This window comes from Sinocyclocheilus grahami, unplaced genomic scaffold (assembly GCF_001515645.1).
Source record: "Sinocyclocheilus grahami isolate Dianchi unplaced genomic scaffold, SAMN03320097.WGS_v1.1 scaffold2.1, whole genome shotgun sequence".
NCBI lineage: Eukaryota > Metazoa > Chordata > Actinopteri > Cypriniformes > Cyprinidae > Sinocyclocheilus > Sinocyclocheilus grahami.
This window is the reverse complement of record NW_015505181.1, coordinates 3,517,822-3,538,147: the sequence shown is the minus strand read 5'-3', so window position 1 is coordinate 3,538,147 and position 20,326 is coordinate 3,517,822. Positions and strand designations below refer to the sequence as shown.

At 37.5% G+C, this 20,326-nt stretch overlaps 1 protein-coding gene across 10 annotated transcripts in view; it reads left to right on the top strand.

The window, feature by feature from the left end:
• Positions 1-20,326, top strand: part of LOC107549847 (calcium-dependent secretion activator 1) — a 118,766-nt gene that overhangs the window by 34,574 nt on the left and 63,866 nt on the right. For all 10 annotated transcript variants that reach the window (XM_016231686.1, XM_016231619.1, XM_016231557.1 and 7 more), the window contains exons 5-7: positions 11,571-11,651; positions 11,801-12,034; positions 13,889-14,010. In XM_016231686.1, coding sequence (XP_016087172.1) covers positions 11,571-11,651; positions 11,801-12,034; positions 13,889-14,010 — 437 coding nt within the window. The remainder of the gene's footprint in view (positions 1-11,570; positions 11,652-11,800; positions 12,035-13,888; positions 14,011-20,326) is intronic.

Below are 20,326 nucleotides of genomic sequence, written 5' to 3'. Positions count from 1 at the left end.
TTGCAGCATACTGTTAGCGGATTATTCAGTTTGCTTGGCATATTGCTAAACGATTAGCCTTATTTGATCCATTTGCATGAATCCCCCTCCCCCAAACCAGTTAAGCACCAATCCAATTCTGAAGATATCATTGGTCTTGTCAATCAAAGTGATGATACGTCATCAGCCTGGAGCTGCTTCCAGTGTACAACAGTGAGTGCAAGCTAGATTAAAGTGATTATTACGTTTTGAATATGGATATTTTTCTTACAAAAACGCATCGATTCGCTACAGAAGGCCTTTGTTCACCCCCCGGAGCCATGTGAGACACTTTTTTTTAATGGATGGGCGCATTTTAATTAAGTGCTTTTGTACTGATGCATGCAACACCCGCTGAGTGCCATTAAACAGCTTGAAAGATCAAAGATAATTTTTAATATAACTCCGACTGGATTCGTCTGAAAGAAGAAAGTCATATACGCCTAGGAGGGTGAGTAATTTAAAGGCTAATTTTCATTTTTGGGTGAACTAACCCTTTAATATAAACCCATAACCCTAATCTAAACCCAGACCTTACCTTAGCTTAGGTGATGCATCCTGATAGATAGCATTATTGTTTGCTGCATTCAGATTCATCCATGGTTTTTCCCATCCCATGAATTCTTTTCTTGACAGATGACCAGTGTTGTTATTGTTAACTAAAATTAAAACTAAAGTTATTAAAAATAGTTTTCTGTAACTGAAATAAAGCTAAAATAAAAAAATCTATATTACATAAAAAACCTAAACCTAAAAAACATTAACAAACAAAGTTAAAACTGTTGCCTAACTTGCAATTAACTGAAATAAATAAGTTTAAGTTATCTAAATAATAATAATAATAAAGATTAGTAAACTAAAGCTAAATAGAAATATTTAAAAAAAATGGCAAAAACACATAAAATTACTAAATCTCGAGCTAAAATGGAAAATAAAAAATAAAATTGAAATAAAAAAATTATTAAACATTATAATAGTACATAAATAATGCTGAAATAACACTGCGGGTGACTGGGTGTTGAATTGGCCTACTTGGCTGAGTTTGCTATTTTGGGAAAATAGATAACTATTTTAATTGTCTTTAAAAATATGAAGATGATATGTTTTGGAATGTGATATGTTTTGGGGATGTGAATCTGTATTGGGATTGAACCTTGCATGACAATGACATTGTCATAAAACAGAAGAATGCAACAAGGTAATCCAAACAACATGTTTATTGCAGGTTTTGACAGATACACATGGATAGCAGGTGAGTGATTGGTCAACAGAGCAATGCTGAAATATTTCAGTGAATAACAGTCTTATCTTTGTAGGTTTGGATGAACTGGTCATCAGGCCCGTGGGTCCAGAGGTTGGATGCAGATGAATATCAAATGAAAGAAGGTAAGTCAATGCAGGTAAATGGTCGGGTAGCATTCAGGAAGGAACAACGAGACCAGACAACAGTGAACTGAGGTGAGTGGTTAATATAGTCTGTTCTGATTGGATGTGACAGGTGCAGGCTATCAGAACTCTGGTGACTGTGAACGAGTGGGCAGAGTGTAGGGGTCTGGTGCTGTAGATGTTGTTGACTCTCTGACAGTACCCCCCTCCACGGGCAGCTCCTGATGACCACGCCGGATGACGACAGGGGGCGGCCTCTGCCTCTCGGTGCTGGACGATCGGGGTGATTCGTGTAGAATTCAAGTAGCAGAGATGGGTCTAGTATGTCATCACGGGCAACCCAAGATCTTTCTTCTGGGCCGAACTCTTCCCAGTCTACGATGTACTCTAGGTGAACGCCTCATCATCGGGAGTCTAGGATGGTGTTGACTTTGTAGATGTTCTTCTCCAAATGATCCATTGGCGGAGGAGACATGTCATCAGCACCAGACCTTGGAGAGGAAGGAAGCAGAGGATTAGTATATGTTTTCAACAGGGCTACATGAAAAGAAGGTAAAATTCTGTAGTGAGGAGGAAGATTTAGAATGTATGTGACTTAGTTTATCTGCCTCTGGATTGTGAATGGATGACATAGCGGGGACTCAGCTTGCGACAGGTCAGTCGAAGACGGATGTCCCTGGTTGAGAGCCAGACCTTCTGCCCTGGATTATACAGGGGTGTCGCTGATCTTCTAGCATCAGCCTGGCTCTTTTGTCTCTGAACTGCTCTCTGCAGGAGGATGTGAGCTGAGTCCCAAACCCTCTCGCTCTCCTGGAACCACAGCTGGAACATCAGAAGGCTCACCTGACCAGGGAAACAGGGGCAGTTGGTAGCCGAGTATGCACTGGAAGGGTGTTAACCCAGTGGTGGCTTGACACAGGGAGTTCTGTGCATACTCGGCCCATGGTAGGTAACAGCTCCAGCTGTCTTGATGTTCATGACAATATGACTGCAGGTATCTCCTGATTTATTGTATCTTCCGCTCAGTCTGGCCATTAGACTGCGGATGATATCCCGTTGTTAAGCTGACTGTGACTCTGAGTAACTGGAAGAATTTGTTCCACACTCGGGAGATGAATTGAGGTCCATGGTCGGAGACAGTGTGTTCGGGGATCCCAGAATGACGAAAGACTTGCTGGAAGAGGGTTTCGGCAGTTTCAAAGGCAGTGGGTAGTCCTTTCAAAGGAATCAACTTGCACACTTTGGACAAGTGGTCTACAATGATGAGGACATGTGTGAGAATCTGAAGAAGGTAAGTCTGTGATGAAATCAATTCCAATGTGTGACCATGGCCTGTTAGGTACAGGAAGGGGGACCAGCTTTCCCTCAGGTAGGTGGCGAGGGACCTTGAATATGGCCCAGACTGATCATCCTTGGCCGAACCATGAGATGTCCTGGGTCATATTGGGCCACCAGTAGCGATTGCTGATGAGCGAGAGGGTATGCTGGGTGGGTGTCCAGAGCCCGGTGATGTATGAGCTGAGACCATGAGGGACAGACGGAGAGGAGTTGGCACATAAATCTATTCCTTAGGACCTCCCGGCAGAGCAGGTTCGGACCGCGTGGCTTCCACGATCTATTCAACGATGGACTACTCAATCGGGCTGACAATGATGGCTGGAGGGAGAATGGGTTCCAGAGGAGTTGTCTCTGACTCAGGGTGGTAAACACGGGACAGAGTGTCCGCTTTCTTTTTCTTACTCCCTGGCCGGTAAGTCACAATGAAATTGAATCTGGTGAAGAAGAGAGCCAAGCAAACTTGAAGGGTGTTTAGTCTTTAGGCTTCCCGGATATACTTAAGATTGCATTGGTTAGTGATGACCTGAAAAGGATGTTTAGCTCCCTCCAGTTAATGGTGCCACTCTAAGGCAAGTTTAATGGCCAGCAGTTCACCAATGTCATAGTTGCACTCTACAGGGAACAGCTTCAAGGAGGTCAGAGGTAAGTAGATCTTACTGAAGTTGTTTGATGAACCTCCTGTAGAAGTTTGCAAACCCCAAGAAGTGTTGTAGTTCCTTGATGGATGTGGGTTGTGGCCAATTTTCAACTGCCTGTACCTTCCTCTGGTCCATGCAGATGCCATGTTGGTCGATGACATAGCCAAGGAAATGGACGGTGTCACAGTGGAACTCGCATTTCTCAAGCTTGAGTTATAGGTGGAGTTCTCAAAGTTTCTGGAGGACCTGTGTCACGTGTTGCCTATGTTTGGTCTGATTCTGGGATTAGATGAGGATATCATCAATGTAGACAATGACAAAGTGATGTAGGAATTCAAAAATCCCTGGAAGACTGAGGGTGTGACGAGATATTTGTAGTGACCTGTGTTACGAAGATGCAAGCTTCCAGTAACTGCTCCAGGGCTGCTGGGACCAGAGGAAGAGGGTACCGGAACTTGACCGTCTGGGAGTTGAGAGCACAGTAGTCGATGCAGGTTTCCCATGAAGAAGAAACTTAAAACGGCAGGGGAAGTGGATGGATGGATGAATTGCTTACTGAAGACAACCTGGAATGCCTGGTATTCTGGAGAAATCTCTTGTGGTTTTGAGGTGTCATGACTCTCAATGGATATGGAGCATACATCGACAAGAAGGAGGAGTTGATTTAGGTTTAACAGACTTGAAGGTTGTTTGTTTAACTGTCTTGATACAGTTAGCCAAACAGTTCTCACTCCATTGTAGCACCTCACTGGTTTTCCAGTTCACAAGAGTAGCATGATCTAATATCCAATTTTACAGTCTCTGCACTGGCTACCTATTAAGTTCCGTATCAGTTACAAAATATTATTACTTGCCTATAAGGCCCTTAATGGGTTAGCTCCTGCATACCTAACTAGTCTTCTACCACGCTACAATCCATCACGCTCCCTAAGGTAGCAAAATTCTGGACTTTTGGTAGTACCTAGGATAGCAAAGTCCACTAAAGGAGGTAGAGCTTTTTCGCATTTGGCTCCCAAACTCAGGAATAGCCTTCCTGATAATGTTCGGGGTTCAGACACACTCTCTCTGTTTAAATCTAGATTAAAGACCCATCTCTTTGGCCAAGCATTCAAATAATGCATCTCATAATCTTTTACTGCAGTTATATCTAATCAAATGCACATTATTATTCTTTAGTTTGGATTAAACAAATCAATTTTGCTTGGTTGGAACAGCAGCTACGCTAATTATGTTTGTATTTGTTTCTCTGTCTTTTGCCACGGGATTGACATCCCGTGGTAACTAGGATTTACACACGCTTCAGTCTGGATCCAGAACACCTGAGAAGAGATGATGCAAGCCCTCAGAGGACCTCAGATGATGCCAACCATGAAACAACATACAGAACTACCACATTTTGCTATAAGTTTGATTGCATCATATAATAATTGCTGTTAATATTGTTCATCGTCTGTTTTATTACGTCTTAAATTGATTTTTCCGTACTGCTGGTTCGTCTGGTCAGAGGAGAACTGGCCCCCCGACTGAGCCTGGTTTCTCCCAAGGCTTTTTCTCCATTCTGTCACCGATGGAGTTTTGGTTCCTTGCCGCTGTCGCCTCTGGCTTGCTTAGTTGGGGACACTTCATTTCCGGCGATATCGTTGACATAATTGCAAAGATATTATTTAAACTGAACTGGATGTTGACATCACTGAATTCAATGATGAACTGTCTTTAACTGAAAAATGAGTGTTTACTATTGTCACTTTGCATTATTGACACTATTTTCCTAATTAATGCTGTTCAGTTGCTTTGACACAATCTGTATTGTTAAAAGCGCTATATAAATAAAGGTGACTTGACTTGACTTGACTGGCGTCCCAGGATGATGTCGGCTGTGGAACCCTCCAGCACCATAAATGAGATCCTTTCCTGGTGTAGACATCCAATGCAGAGGGTCACAGTGGGGGAACAATGATGGATGTAGCCACGGCCCAGCGGTTTTCCCAGTATGGAGTGCACATGAAGAACTTGAGGACAATGTTCCCTTTTGAGGTGAAGCCTGCGAAGTAGATTGAATGAGATGAAAGTTATTAGAATAACATCTGAAAAGGGAAAGCGAGGATATCAAATGTGGTGTATGGATATTGTATGGATAGACACGAGGGAAGGAGGTGTCCCTCTGAACCACCATATAGGCATAAACACTTGTTGAGTCTGCGTTGAATAGGCAAGTTGAATCAATTTGCATGGGTTCTGGTGTTGGAGGGGCAACATATGGTGTGGTTGTTGGAGGATGCAGCGCTGGTTGTTCCAAGGAGCAGGCAGTGAGTCGCTGTGGGTTTCGAGTCGATCGCTGGATGAAGCTCTCTAATCCAATCACGTTGTCATAGATTACCATTTGTTGATAGCTGTTGGAATTTAAACCTTGACGAAATGCAGTGATTAGGGCTGTTTCATTCCAACCGCTGACGGCTGCCAGAGTGTGAAACTGAAGAGCATAGTTTGTGACTGAAGATCTCCCTTGACAGAGCCGCTAGAGCTGATCATGCACTGAGAGCGTGTTGCATTGTTCTGTCATAAATCAGAATAATGCAACAAGGTAATCCAAACCACAGCTTTATTGCAGCTTTTGACAGATATACTTGGATAGCAGGTGAGTGATTGGTCAACAGAGCAATGCTGAGATGAACAACAGTCTTATCTTTGTAGATTTGGATGAGCTGGTGTTGGTGAGCCAGATCCGGAGGTTTTATGCAGATGAATATTGAATGGAAGAAGGTAAGACCATGGAGGTAAGTGGTCGGGTAGCATTCAGGAAGGAACAGTGAGACCAGACAGTGGCTGAGGTGAGCAGTTAATATAGTCTGTGCTGATTGGATGTGACAGGTGCAGGCGATCAAAACTCTGCTGACTGTGAACGAGTGGGCAGAGTGTAGGGGTCTGGTGCTGTAGATGTTGTTGACTCTGTGACAGACATACAGTGCTGTGAAAAAGTATTTGCCCCTTTCCTTTTTTATTTTCTTTCATATTTGTCACACTTTAAATGATCATCAAACAAATGTTTATGTTACACAAAGATAACCCGAGTAAATACATTGCAGTTATTAAATGATGACTTCATTTATTAAGGGAAAAATGCTGTCTAAACTTGCCTAGCCCTATGTGAAAAAGTAATTGCCCCCTAAACCTATTAACTGGTTGTGCCACACTTGGCAGCAACAACTGCAATCAAGTGTTTGCGATATCTGGCAATGAGTCTTTCACATCGCTGTGGAGGAATGTTGGCCCACGTTTCTTTGCAGACTTGTTTAAATTCAGCCACATTGGAGGGTTTTAAGCAAGAATGGCATGTTTAAGGTCATGCCACATAATTTCAATTGGATTTAAGTCCGGACTTTGACTCAGCCACTCCAAAACCTTAATTTTTTTTTTGGGCCATTCAGAGGTGGACTTGCTGGTGTGTTTTGGATCATTGTCCTGCTGCATAACTTAAGTGCGCTTGAGATCACAAATTGATAGCCGTACATTCTCCTTCAGGATTTTCTGGTAGAGCAAAGAATTCAAGGTTCCATCAATTATGACAAGTCGTTATTCCCATTACTATTTGTTCATTTTCATTTGCTTAATTTTTTTAATTAATAAATTTTTCTCCTCCCCATTCCATCACATTAACTGTTTGACTATGCTGTTTACTCTTTAATTGATTTTACTGGTAATTTTGGCTGATGTTAATATTGGATGCATTATTGAATTGAACATTAGCCTATTTTAAATGTTTAAATAATAGATATATAGGCTAACTATTATATAACTATAAAATGGTTCTATGATAAGAGCTACAAAAGGATTCTCTTCTAGGAAAAAAAATATCTTATTAGTTTGGAACAACATGAGGTTGCGTAAATAAAGAAAGAATGTCAATTTTGTGACAAATTATTCTTTTAATGTTTGAGAAAATGTTGTTCTTCATGACACTGTCTGACTCTCAGTCGGTCTCACCTTCTACTCACGACATACACACACAGGTTTGTTTTTGTGAAAAGTGGGGACATCCCATAGGCGTAATGGTTTTTATACTGTACATACCGTATATTCTATACAATCTCTCTGTCTTGGCTGTCTTAGATTAGGCACATTAATTTAATTACACATGTCTTGTTTGCACCAAATCAGATTATCATCAGGCATTGACATCACGGATTGCTCCCTTGCTGGTACATGAAAATCTCAACAAATTTATGAAGTGTCATGGCACTCCTGGTTATTTATTTATTGTTGTTCATCTGAAGGCCTTGTTTGGCACAACCCATCTTTTACATTTATCAAGCTCCATTTACTTGATAATAGCCCCTATAAATTCCAAAGGTATCAAAGGTTTCACAATAGAACGGTTGGTTGCTTACAACAATGCCATACATCTGGTTTACATTCATTTTCACTTTAAGGTCTGCCAGTGCAGATATATAAATTAAGAACTAATTAAAAGCCTCACAGAGCAGTTAAATGACTGTGGTGGCAATTTCTTTTATGTTAGCTGGTTTGTCACTGCGATGCCAACACAATGAGAGAGGCAGCTGTGACGTGTGAGAAAGACTGCATGCTGATTCATCTTTAACATTGACTGGTTCAGTCTACCAGAGCAGCAGGAGAAGAACCATGCTGTGCTGCTTGGTCTCAGCTTGAAAAGCTAATATCACTATTAGCATGTTTGTGACCAGACTCAAAAATGCCATTTAGGGAAAGTAGTATCATTGGGTAGTGGTCAAGGCAGTTCTGTTTGATGCTTAGGATAGACCTCTGATTAAATATTTCAGTGGAATGTATTTTATAATAAATGCTACATTTACTAAGTGAATTTTTTTGAGAAGTAAATTTTTAAATATTAATGGAGGTACAAGAAAAAAAGTTTCCACTAACGTTCCCAAAGATCAAAATTGTTTGTTTTAAAATGCAGTTGACAACACAAAAACTTTGTCATTTTTGGGTTTCCTCAATCTAATGCAAATTGTATACGGATGAAAATAAGTGTTTTTAATTTCAATTAAATGTTATTAGGCTGTTAAAATAAGGGCTTCTAAGAAAAGATTGCTGGATATGCTAAAGTTTGTGAGGTTTGTGGCATTGTGTTTTAATAAAAGAATTGTGTACTGTAGCAGTCAGACTAGTGTCTTAAAGTTAGCAAATTTCTTTAAAGCACTACTTTCCAAAGTTTGGGGTTATTATTATTATTTATTTTTATTTTTAAAGACAATTTATACTTTTATTCAGCAAGCATGCATTAAATCGATCAAAATGACACTTATCATGTAAAAGATGTCTAATTCTAGTTATTTTGAACTTTCTTGTTAATTAAAGAATCCTGAAGAAAAAAATTCTTACAGTTTCCACAAAAATTTTAAATGTTTTCAAAATTGGTGATAATAAGAAGTGTTTCTTGAACAGCCAAAACTGGAGTAATGGCTGCTGAAAATTCAGCTTTGCCAACACAGAAATAAATTACATTTGAAAATGTATTAAAATAGAAAATAATTGTTTTAAACTCTAATATTATTGTTTTATTGTATTTTTAAGCAAATAAATGCAGCCTTGGTGAGAGTAAGAGACTTAAGAAAAATATAAAAAATACTTACCGACCCCAAACTTTTGTATGGTAGTGTATATACTGCTTTGTTATTTCTGTGTTGAAATTGACTTTGTTGCAGAATCAACTGTAATATGTGCCGGATTTTCTGCTATATTTTATTAGTGTCATGATTAGGACATCATTGACTTTGGTTTGGAACAACATCCTCCAATAAACCTGTATTTGTCGGACTAGCAATCATATCACAGGTGCATTCTCTGTGGAAAGTATAAAGTATATTGGGTGAAGATGAGGCTTAATCGGTGTCTTGGAAACCCATCCTGTTATTATGCAGTAACATTAAGCATTTCATTATGAAAACACCCACATGTTGGCACATTGCAGTTGAGTGTGTGTTCATATACTGCATGTGTGGGACAGAACTTGTACATGAATTCATGCGTGTGTGATGTGAGCATGTGTTTTAATTGTGTATGTCTGCACAATTATATGGCGTCATTGTTCTGTGTGAGCAATGTGTATGTGGCAAGTGCATTGGTGTGTGTGCGTTTACTTGCTCGTAGGAATCCTCATGGAAGGGTGTAGGTGTTTGTAGCTATTTGAGTACTGAATTTAGCCCAGCTGGAGTCAGGAACGGGGACACCATGGCCACAGCCTGTCCAGATGGTCCTCCACCCAACCACGCAACTGACTGGCCAATTCTTCCCCCATAAGGCTCTGAACTCACCTTTAGTTCAGAACCCTTTCGTATAGAACATACTGGGTATTTAAAGATGCATCAGTAACACTTTATTTTAAGGACCAATTCTCACTATTAACTAGTTGCTTATTAGCATGCATATTACTAGCATTTTGACTCTTTATTAGTACTTATAAATCACATATGCATACCTTATTCTGCATGACCATATTTTAGATCCCTTAATCCTACACCATACCTAAACTTAACAACTAACTATTAATAAGCAGCAAATTAGCAGTTTGTTCAGGGAAAACTCTTAGTTAATAGTGAATATGTGTTCCCTTTTCCAAAGTGTTACCGATGCATCCTTTGATGTTGTTTTTCTTGGTCTTTAATCGTAAACCGACAAGTTTGTTGGATGAAAGTTTGTGCTGTTTGAGTTTTGCAACACGATTTTTAAACATTCAGGCCACCAGCTGAAAGTTTCATTATTAGGCTGGGCATTGAATGATGGCAATACTAAAGTAGCTCATTAAAGAAATGATGAGGTCTGTCCTATTCTTAGCAAGGATGATTTTTCTGGCTTGGAGAGTTCAGTGTTAGCTAAAAAGAGTAGATCACCCAAAAATGACAATTTACTCACCCTCAGGCCACCATAGAAGTAGTTGAGTTTATTTCTTCATCGGAACAGATTTTGTGAAATTTAGCATTACATCACTTGCTCACCAGTGGATCCAGTGAATGGGTGCCGTCTGAATGAGAGTCCAAACATCACAATAATCCACAAGTAATCCACATGACTCAAGTCCATCAGCATCTTGTGAAGGGAAAAGCTGTGTTTGTAAGAAACAAATCCGTCATTAAGATGTTTTTAACGTCAAACCATTCCTTCCGGCTAAAATATGGGTTCTCTCTCCATAATATTGCTTTCTCCAGTGAAAAAATGGTCTTGTCTGAATCAGGAGAGAAATATACACAGACCAAGCACCATTTATAAGCAAAAACACTTCTGAAAAAAATATGTTGATGGATTTGGTGTGATTTGGATTTGGTGTTTCTTTGCACTGGACGAAGCCGTATTATGGACTAGGGACTTGTACTGTATTTTGGCCAGAAGCAATGGTTTAAAGTTGCAATACCATAATTTCTTACTTATAAACACACAGTTTTTCACTTGACAAGATGTTAATTCGACTGGACTCGTGTGGATTGCTTGTGGATTGTGATGTTTTTATCAGCTGTCTGGACTCTCATTCTGACAGCACCCATTCACTGCAGAGGATCCATTGATGAGCAAATGATATAATGCTAAATTTCTCCAAATCCGCTCTGATGAAGAAGCAAACTCATCAACATCTTGGATGGCAAGAGAGTGAATACATTTTTAGTATATTTAAAATTTTTGGTGAACTATTCCTTTTAACATTGCTAGATTTATGTGTAGTAACATTTTATCCACAATTTATATGCAAATATCTGTGTATAAATGTATTAGCATGCATATTTTTTTCATTTTACAAATTACAAAGTTAGTTTTAGTGACATGAGTGTACATTAATCTTGTTTTAATAAACATAAAACTGTATCAGGATCAGAAGTTCATGCTTCAATTTTTAACAGATTCGGAAGTTGCCTTCTCATGGTGACATGCTGACAAATGGCTGATCTTCTTTGGTCTCTAATCTAATAACAGTCCTGGGCTTTCAAATGGACAGAGCTGTGCATGTATTGGATGGAAGCTTGCAGAAAGCCACGTGCAGGCATTAAATATTGAATACATTTTGCTTGAGGTTTATTTGGCATAGTTGGTATGATTACAATTATGAGATATTTTGGCACTATTTTTGTAATGGTGAAGGTCAGATACGGGTTGATCTTGTGACAGGGAGGAAGAGTGATTGGAATGTCAGTGTAAATGCATTAAAATGTTTTTGTCTTACAGTTGGATAATCCTGATGAACAGGCTGCCCAGATCAGAAGAGAGCTGGATGGACGACTCCAAATGGCTGATCAGTTCACAAAAGTAAGTAATCCCATCTTAAACAATTACACAAGAAGCATACTGTAATTTTCAGGCTGATAGAGTAGCCTATTCTAAGACCCAAATGTCCAAATGTCCTGTTTTAGCCCTCTTGGCCACAGTTGTTTTTCTCTCTTTAACTCCTTGAATAGGCTGGCAGGTTCCCCAAGTTTGTGTCCAGGGACATGGAGGCCATGTACATTGAGGAGCTGAAGTCATCAGTGAACCTGCTGATGGCCAATCTGGAGAGCATGCCGGTGTCTAAAGGAGGAGAGTTTAAACTGCAGAAGCTCAAGAGAGGCCATAACACCTCCATCATTGACATGGGCCAGGAGGACGAGAATCAGCTCTCCAAGTCTGACGTAGTTTTGTCTTTCACACTGGAGGTACTTCTTCTTTCTTAACGTTTCTTAATTGGATCAAATTATGTTACATTTATAAAGCCTCTTGCCACTCTAAATAACCATTTGGATTGGATTCATGTTCTGAACATCTCTGAGAGTAATTTCTGGTATCGAACTCTCCTTGTTGGACAAAGGACAAAATAAAAGAGAAGAGAAAATAATATACATGCAGATACTCCGATATTCCAATTGAGATATTGTTAGATGTCTCAAAGGACCACTGAGAAAAACAAATGTACTCTTTTTTTTCATGTTTGAAAAACACAGACGTTTCATTCATACATGAGTAAAAACACAAAGTACACATGTGAAACACAAAATTCCCCAACTGAATAGGGTTTAAGAGAAAAACGCAGCCTGCATGAAAGATCAGAGTTCAAAATTTGGGCTGTTGTTACCCAGTGGTTAAAGATCTTGGCTGGTAACTCAAATGTTGCAGCTTCGAACCTGTGCAGTTTCAGTATTTCAAGTAATATTGCATCAAATATTGTTTTTTTGAGTTCTCTCACAAATTTATCTTACCCATTATTTTTGGCTTTGCTTCAAATATTTTTTATAGCACTGAGCTTTCCAGAATACCACATCTCATTGCCCAAACTTAAGAAAATAAAAGAGAATTTATAAGAGAGAATTTACTGAAAGAATTAAAAGAGAATTTATACAGGCATATGAAACAAATGCAAACGCAACATTGTATTTTTCCTTTTCAGCACCATCTTGTTGTAGCTTGTGATTTGATAGAAAATGATCTGATCATCAGTACGCAACAATGTCAAGATTAAATAATTGAATCTGTGATGGTCTTGACATTCATCACTGGCTTGACGTAGGATTTCTGTGTTTCCTTTTATCAGGTTAAAATTTGCACAGCCATTGCTTTGAATATCTCATTACAGCATGTTGCATATCAACGTAAAATATTACAGGCCGTGTTGGTGCATTAGCAATATATTGGTCTTTGATTTGCAGAAAGGGACAAATTGAAAATGTCACCTTCTGTTCATCATGCAGGTTTAAAAGAGGACAGGAGAATTCTGAATTTATGAGCAGCAGATAAGTCTGTGTGTGTGTGTGCGTGTGTGTAGACAAGTCTTACTTAGCACAAACCAGACAGAAAATCCTGAGTGCATGGCACTGACAGCCTGCTATAAAGCTAGCTTTAATCAAGTGACAGGATCTGAGAGGAGATATTCCCTGAAGAAGGGGGCAGTAAAACCATGTGATGTACTGTATGTCGTGTGTTAACAACACGTTCCCCTTTCACTGATACCTAGGTGATGACGGCGTTATGTGACACATCTCACATCAGTTTTAATTTTGCTTTTACCCTGATCCTAGTTTTATATATTCAGTTTCAAAATGATTCAAAGTGGTGAGTTGTTTTGTCTGTAATACGTCCCTTTCTACCATTTTGATTAATTTATGCAGATTTGCAGACCATTTACAAGCATTATAGCTGAACATTATATCATTGGCAGAGTAATGAGCCAACCATATTGTGACTCTTCATGTGACTTTTTTTTTTACCTCACACAATTTAGGATCTATATAAATTTTTTTTATGATTTATACATTTTTTGACAATATTATTATTATATTAATATTTAAAATATGTTGTAATGTTGGTTTGTTTTATTTTTGTACTGTCAGTTTAATTTTAGAAAAGGCATTGTCTACTTTACTTTCTTGGCGAAAGGAGCCTTTGTCTCCTTTACTTTCTTGATAAGATCTTACAAAATACCAAATTGGTTTTGGTGTTATGGTCTATATGGTTGGATAACGTTTCACATTTTTTTAGGAGTCGTCTCTATAGTTTTCTTCTTTTTTTCCCCACAGGTGGTGATTATGGAGGTACAGGGTCTAAAGTCTTTAGCACCAAACCGGATTGTTTACTGCACCATGGAGGTGGAAGGCGGACAGAAACTTCAGACCGACCAGGCAGAGGCCTCCAAACCAACGTAGGTTTTGCTGAAATTTCTGGTCAAGCATTATGTGTATTCCCTGCATCAACATTATATTGAATACAGCTTCACTTCTCAGCAGAAGTTCAAGCGCTGAAAAAGTTTATAAACATTATAATTTTTTAGAGTCTTGAAGCCTTGAAAGCTGCTGTCTGGTGTTAAATCAGTCAATGTACACTAACCTTCACTAACCTGTTTAAGTTTGATTGCTTGTCTTCATGCATACACTGAACTGAACTGTTCATGTAATTCCGAGCTGGAGGAACTTAATCTCAAATCCCATCAATTGCCGTTTGCTGAAGCTCTGTGTGTGTGTGTGTGTGTGTGTGTGTGTGTGTTATTTAGCTCATTACATGATCAGTTGATCTTATTATTGTGTACACAGTAGGCCCATTCTGTTTGTTGTGAGATGTAATGCTTAATGATGAAGTAACAATTGTGGGCTTGTAATCAACACTTACACGAAAACCGTAAGCTGATCGCATTACTCAACTAGACTTATCACATTTGTTTGTGTGTGAGGAGACTGATTCAAGGGTAAGAGAGAGAGGAAACACCAAACACACATAAGCAGAAAATCTAATTCTCACACTTTTCACTGAACATGCTTCACCCACTCATTTGGTCAGCTTACACTCACACTGATTTTTGTCACATTTCTGGAATTGAAAATGATTTATTTTGTCGTGGAACAACATCTCTTGTTAATGAAAGTTCCCTTTAAATCATCATCTTACTGCAAAATTACCTTGAGTTCACTCTGAAACGTGAGCAGTCAATAAAAACCTGTTTCTAATTCAGAGTATAACTTTATATCTCACAATGTGACTTTATGTCTTGCAATTGCAACTTTGTTTCTTTTATCTGAGCTTGTATCTTGCAATGTTACATTTTATATCTCACAACATGACTTTATATCTCACCATTGTCTTTCTCATAATTGATGGTTGTCTCACAGTTTGACTTTATAATCACACAATATGACTTTATATTTTGTAATTTGAATTTATATATCACAATTGCAACTTTTTTTATAACTGACTGTTATCTCACAATGTGACAATTTCGCAATCTCGCAATATGAATTTTTTCTCTCACATTGTGACTTCTAACTCACAACGTGACTATAATTTGTAATTTGAGTAGATGTCACAATTGCAACTTTATCGTAACTGACTATATCTTGTAATGTGACTATCTCTGGCAATTGCAACTTTTTTCTCATAACTGACTTTCTCGTATCTCACAATGTGACTTTTTATCAGTATGACTTTTATCTCAGAGTGTGACTTTATTTCTTCTAATCTGACTATATCTCACAATTGAGATTTTCTCATAACTGACTTTATATTTCACGTTACAGTTTACAAAATACAGTCAGTATAGTAAATATCATTCAATTGCAACTGTTTTTCATAACTGACTTTATATCTCACATTGCAATATCTTGTAATGTGACTATATATGCCAGAGTTGCGATTTTCGCATAGCTGACTTCATCTCTTAATGTGACTCTCTTGCAATTCCGACTTTTTCAACTTTTATATTGTATCTCATAATGTGACTTTACAATTTAAAACAATTTACAGTTTACAGTTGTTAACATGTCACAATTGCGACTATTTCTTATAACTGACTTTATATCTTGCAATTGCGACTTGGTTTCTCATAACTGACTTTATATCTCACAAGTGTGACTTTATATCTTGTAATATGACTTTATCTCACAATTGTGATTTTCTCATAGCTTCCTTTATATTTCCCAGTGTGACTTTACAATTTACAATTGTAAATATCTTGCAATTGCAACTTTGCTTCTTATAACTGACTTTATATCTCTCAGTGATTATATCTTGTAATTAGACTTTATATCTTGCAGTTGTGATTTTCGCATAGCTGACTTTGTATCTTGCAACTCTATCTCGTAATGTGTCTCTCTTGCAATTGCATTTTTTTCTCATAACTGACTTTACGGTCTCTCAATGTGACTGACATTACAGTGTGCAACAGTTTACATTGTAAACATATCACAATTGTGACTAATTTTCTTATAACTGACTATATCTTCCAATTTTGACTTTGTCTCTTATAACTGACCTTTTTCTCTCAGTGTGACTTTTATATCACAATGTGACTTTATATCTTGTAATTTTGACTTTACAGTATGTCTTGAATCTTAAAATTTCTCGTCACAGTGTGACCTTATATCATGCAATGTGTCTTTATGTCTCACAATTATGACATTGTTTCTTATTATTGTAACTTTATATCTCATTTTTATTTTAAACGATCTCACACTTGCCTTTTTTTACTATGAGGCAGAAAACCAACATCCATTGTCCAAAACTTTTAACTTTAATAACTTATTTTATTTTTTCAAGGCGAAGCATTGCAAGCATTACCACAGGGGCTTGATTGGTTTTGTGTTGTACAATTAAATTGAGTGTGTAAATGAGAACGTCAGAATGTGACAGTGAGAGATTGATGATGTAAAATGCCTAGTCAACACTATCAATTATGACCACAGTGTGCAAAGATGTATACTGCATAGCCTGACATACAAGACTGTTGATGAGCCTTGGCTTTTGCCCACAATTTCACTGAGGTCTCATCATACAGTCTGACAAGCAACAATTGTAAAAGACAGAAAATATATCATGGTATACAGGTGACTTTACACAAACACACACACACAGGTTTACATTTGTGAAAAGTGGGGACATCCCATAGGCGTAATGGTTTTTATACTGTACAGACCGTATATTCTATTGCCCTTTACCAACCCTACCCCTAAACCTACCCCTCACAGGAAACTTTGTGCTATTTCAGATTTTCAATACACTCCATTCTGTGTGATTTATAAGCGTTTTGAAAAGTGGGGACATGGGGTAATATCCTGAAAAGTCACCTTCTCCTTGTAATACCTATGTCATACCTTTGTCATTATACAAATTTATGTCCTCATTTGTCACAAAAACGCGTACACACACACACACAAAACAAACAAAAATGCTCATATCCACTCTCTTTCCATTGAATCTATACAGTTGCTCAGATCAACAAGCTCTCACATTCACACACATAATGCTGTAATGCTAAAAGCCTGCTGGGTCTCAGGGGTAGAGCAGTGTGAGGATAGATGAGAGAACATTTGGGAAAGCGAAAGAATGATGGGAAACTCTTGAGAGACATGCGTTCTGTGCTTGTCTGATCAGACACCTTAAGACCGTAGGGATTGATCCCAAAACATCTAATTAATTAAAGCACATATGTGCAGTTGTCAGGATTTGAGTGAGAACAAGGAAGTAGATAAAAAAAACAGGGAAAAAATAGCTGCTGTTTGAAAGCCTCCAAGTCTATAAGGGGGCTACAAAGACCTGTCTTGAAGTAGCTTTTGCTTTCATAGCTGCACTTTTATGAAATATGAAAGGGGAGTGGTTATGATGAATGAAAATGCAGTTTTTCAAGTCATATGTGCATTTGAATCTGATCATGTCTACCAGATTGGTCCTGTGTTTGGATTTGAGTACTCGGATTGTAGGATGTTCTATTCAGGCAATGGATTTTAGTGATTGAATGCTGCCGTGACCCCCTGTTCAACCAGACTTACATAAAAAAATAGGAAAATTAAAGGGTTATTGTCAGTAGGTCTTGTATCAACCTGCATTTGTTATAGGGAGGCAGAACATTTGACTTTAGATGCTCTTAACTGGTGGGTCATGACCCAAAAATGGGTGGCAGTTTTGTTCTAAAAGTGTTACGGACAGCAGGGAAAACAAAAGCCAATACTAAATGCTGCTAACCATATAATTTTGCATAGTTAAGAAAAATAACTGTGCTTAACAAGGAAAAAGAGAAAATGCTACCAATATCTGTCCGATTAAATTCACACTGCTGATTTATCTGTCACTTGGCAGCCATATTATGCATATGGGAGCATGGACAGGTGTGGCAGACATGACCCCATTATCAAACACTATGAAAAAACTATGTAAGGTGAAAGAAAATATGACCCAGACTTTATTAATTGTGAGTTCGCTTGCAATGAGAATGAAAATGGTCTCTGATGTTTAACTGGTTAATGATTGTTAATCATTTTGCATATTGTTGGGCCTAGATAGTAAAGTGAAACGAAGATTACTTTAATTGAAAAGATTTCCAAAAGATACAAAGTCAAATGAAGTGGTCAAAAATCATATCTGACCCACTCCATCTTTCGACATTTGTGGCTTTCACTCTATTACTCACCTCCTGTGGCATATCTATCATGTGTATTACTCACACAGTGTCTACTTCCATAATCAACAAATGAATGTTAAATAAATAGTAAATTGTAATATTTAAATATACATTTTACACAAAATATGTTTTCTTTAATGGCTACCATAATGAATAAAACCTTAAAGCAAAAACCTTAAACCTTGTTTTACATCACAGCTCAAGTCTGACAGATGGAGTCACATGTCGTTTCTTTATAACTTTCCTTTTTTTATACTGTATATACAAACTTCTGTATTGCATTGACAATGTAAACACTTGATGAGAGAGAAGAGAAACGGTATTTCGATTCCTCTGTATGTCTGCACTTATGGTGGCATTGACAAATAAAAAAACCTTGAACCTTAAGTACATGATCATTCATATATGCTTCGAACAGAAGACTTTTGTGATTTGTAAAGAAGGCAGTGGTCTTATATGTGACTTTTTCTGCTCTATTGTGTCACTGTAATGTCGCTCCAGGTGCTGTGGATTACGTAACTCAGATAGCTTTGCTGAGAAGTGTTTTACTGTGTGTGTGTGTGTGTGTGTGTGCACTTTGTTATAGTGTGTTATATAGAGCAGTAATATAGATCAGGGTTTCCTTACCACGTGTTTTGGGCTTTTAATGTAATGAACCTCTGGCCACATTTAGCAGGCCAGATTTTGTGGGTCAGTGTATATTTGTATGTTTGTGATATGCTTAGGATCTATGTTCAGGCTCTATTTGCCAATCACATGTGACTAACTCCAATTTTTTTTTTTTTTTTTTTTGCAGTAGACAGGTTAGAATAAAGATCTAAAGATGCTCAAAATATTATTTGGTGTATCTTTCTATCTGCTTTTGTTTATTGCTCAAGTAGGGCTGGACGATATGGCCAAAATTTATATCACAATATATTTCTTAATTTCGGTCGATACGATATAATTCCGATATTGATATGAACACTATTTTAAAAAGCCTCATGAAAACTGCCAAGAACACCCACAACAGATGTCTGTACCTACAAACTTATGAAAAATGAATTTGCCAAGTCTATGAAATCTCCTCCCATAAAACTATATAATATTTTAGAAATTTTTTATTTATTTGTATTTAGCCTTTATACAAACAAGACAAGAAATGTGAAATCACTGTCAAATAAACATCTCAGACTCACCTTATTAAAATTAATATCTTTAACTTAAGATTTTTTATCTTTTTTTTAAATAATTTTCTTCTGCTTAACAAAGCCTGCATTTATTTGATCAAGAATACAGCAAAATCAGTAACAATTTGAAATATTTTTACTATTTAAAATAACTGTTTTCTATTTGAAAATATTTTAAAATGTTATTTATTCCTGTGATTTCAAAGCGCATTTTTTTTAGCATCATTACTCCAGTCATGATCCTTTACAAATCATTCTAATATTCTGATTTGTTGCTAAAAAAAAACAGTTATTCTTATGTTGAAAACAGTGTAGAATTTTTTTTCAGGTTTCACAAGAACAGCATTTATCTAAAATAGAAATTGTTTGTAACATTATAAATGCCTTTATCATCATTTTTGATCAATTTAAAGCATCCTTGCTAAATAAAAATAAAAAAAATAACACACTTGGTGTGGCTTTAGTTAAAGAGCTGTTGAGTGTTATGTGCTGAAGGACAACACTGGAAGGCCTAAAATGTGGAGAGTTGTGTCAGGCTGTCTTATCACAGTATAGATTTTCCATGTGTCTACAGTTGACGATTGAAATTCCGCAGACCGGGTGACCCAAAAAAACTCCAGCTGGGACTGTTGTGCATGCCATTTTGATGTAAATGTATTGGTTGTGCACATTTCTGGTAACTTAGTGCTCTCCCTCCATCTCATCCCCCCACCCCCCCCCCCCCCAAAAAAAATAAAAAATAAATAAAATTATACTGACTCCAAGCTTTTGAATGGAATAGTGTATAATGTTACAAAAGCTTTTTATTTAAGATGAATGCTAATCTTTGGATCTTTCTATTAATCAAAGAATCCTGAAAAAAACTGTACTCGACTGTTTTAAATATTGATAATCAGATTTCTGAA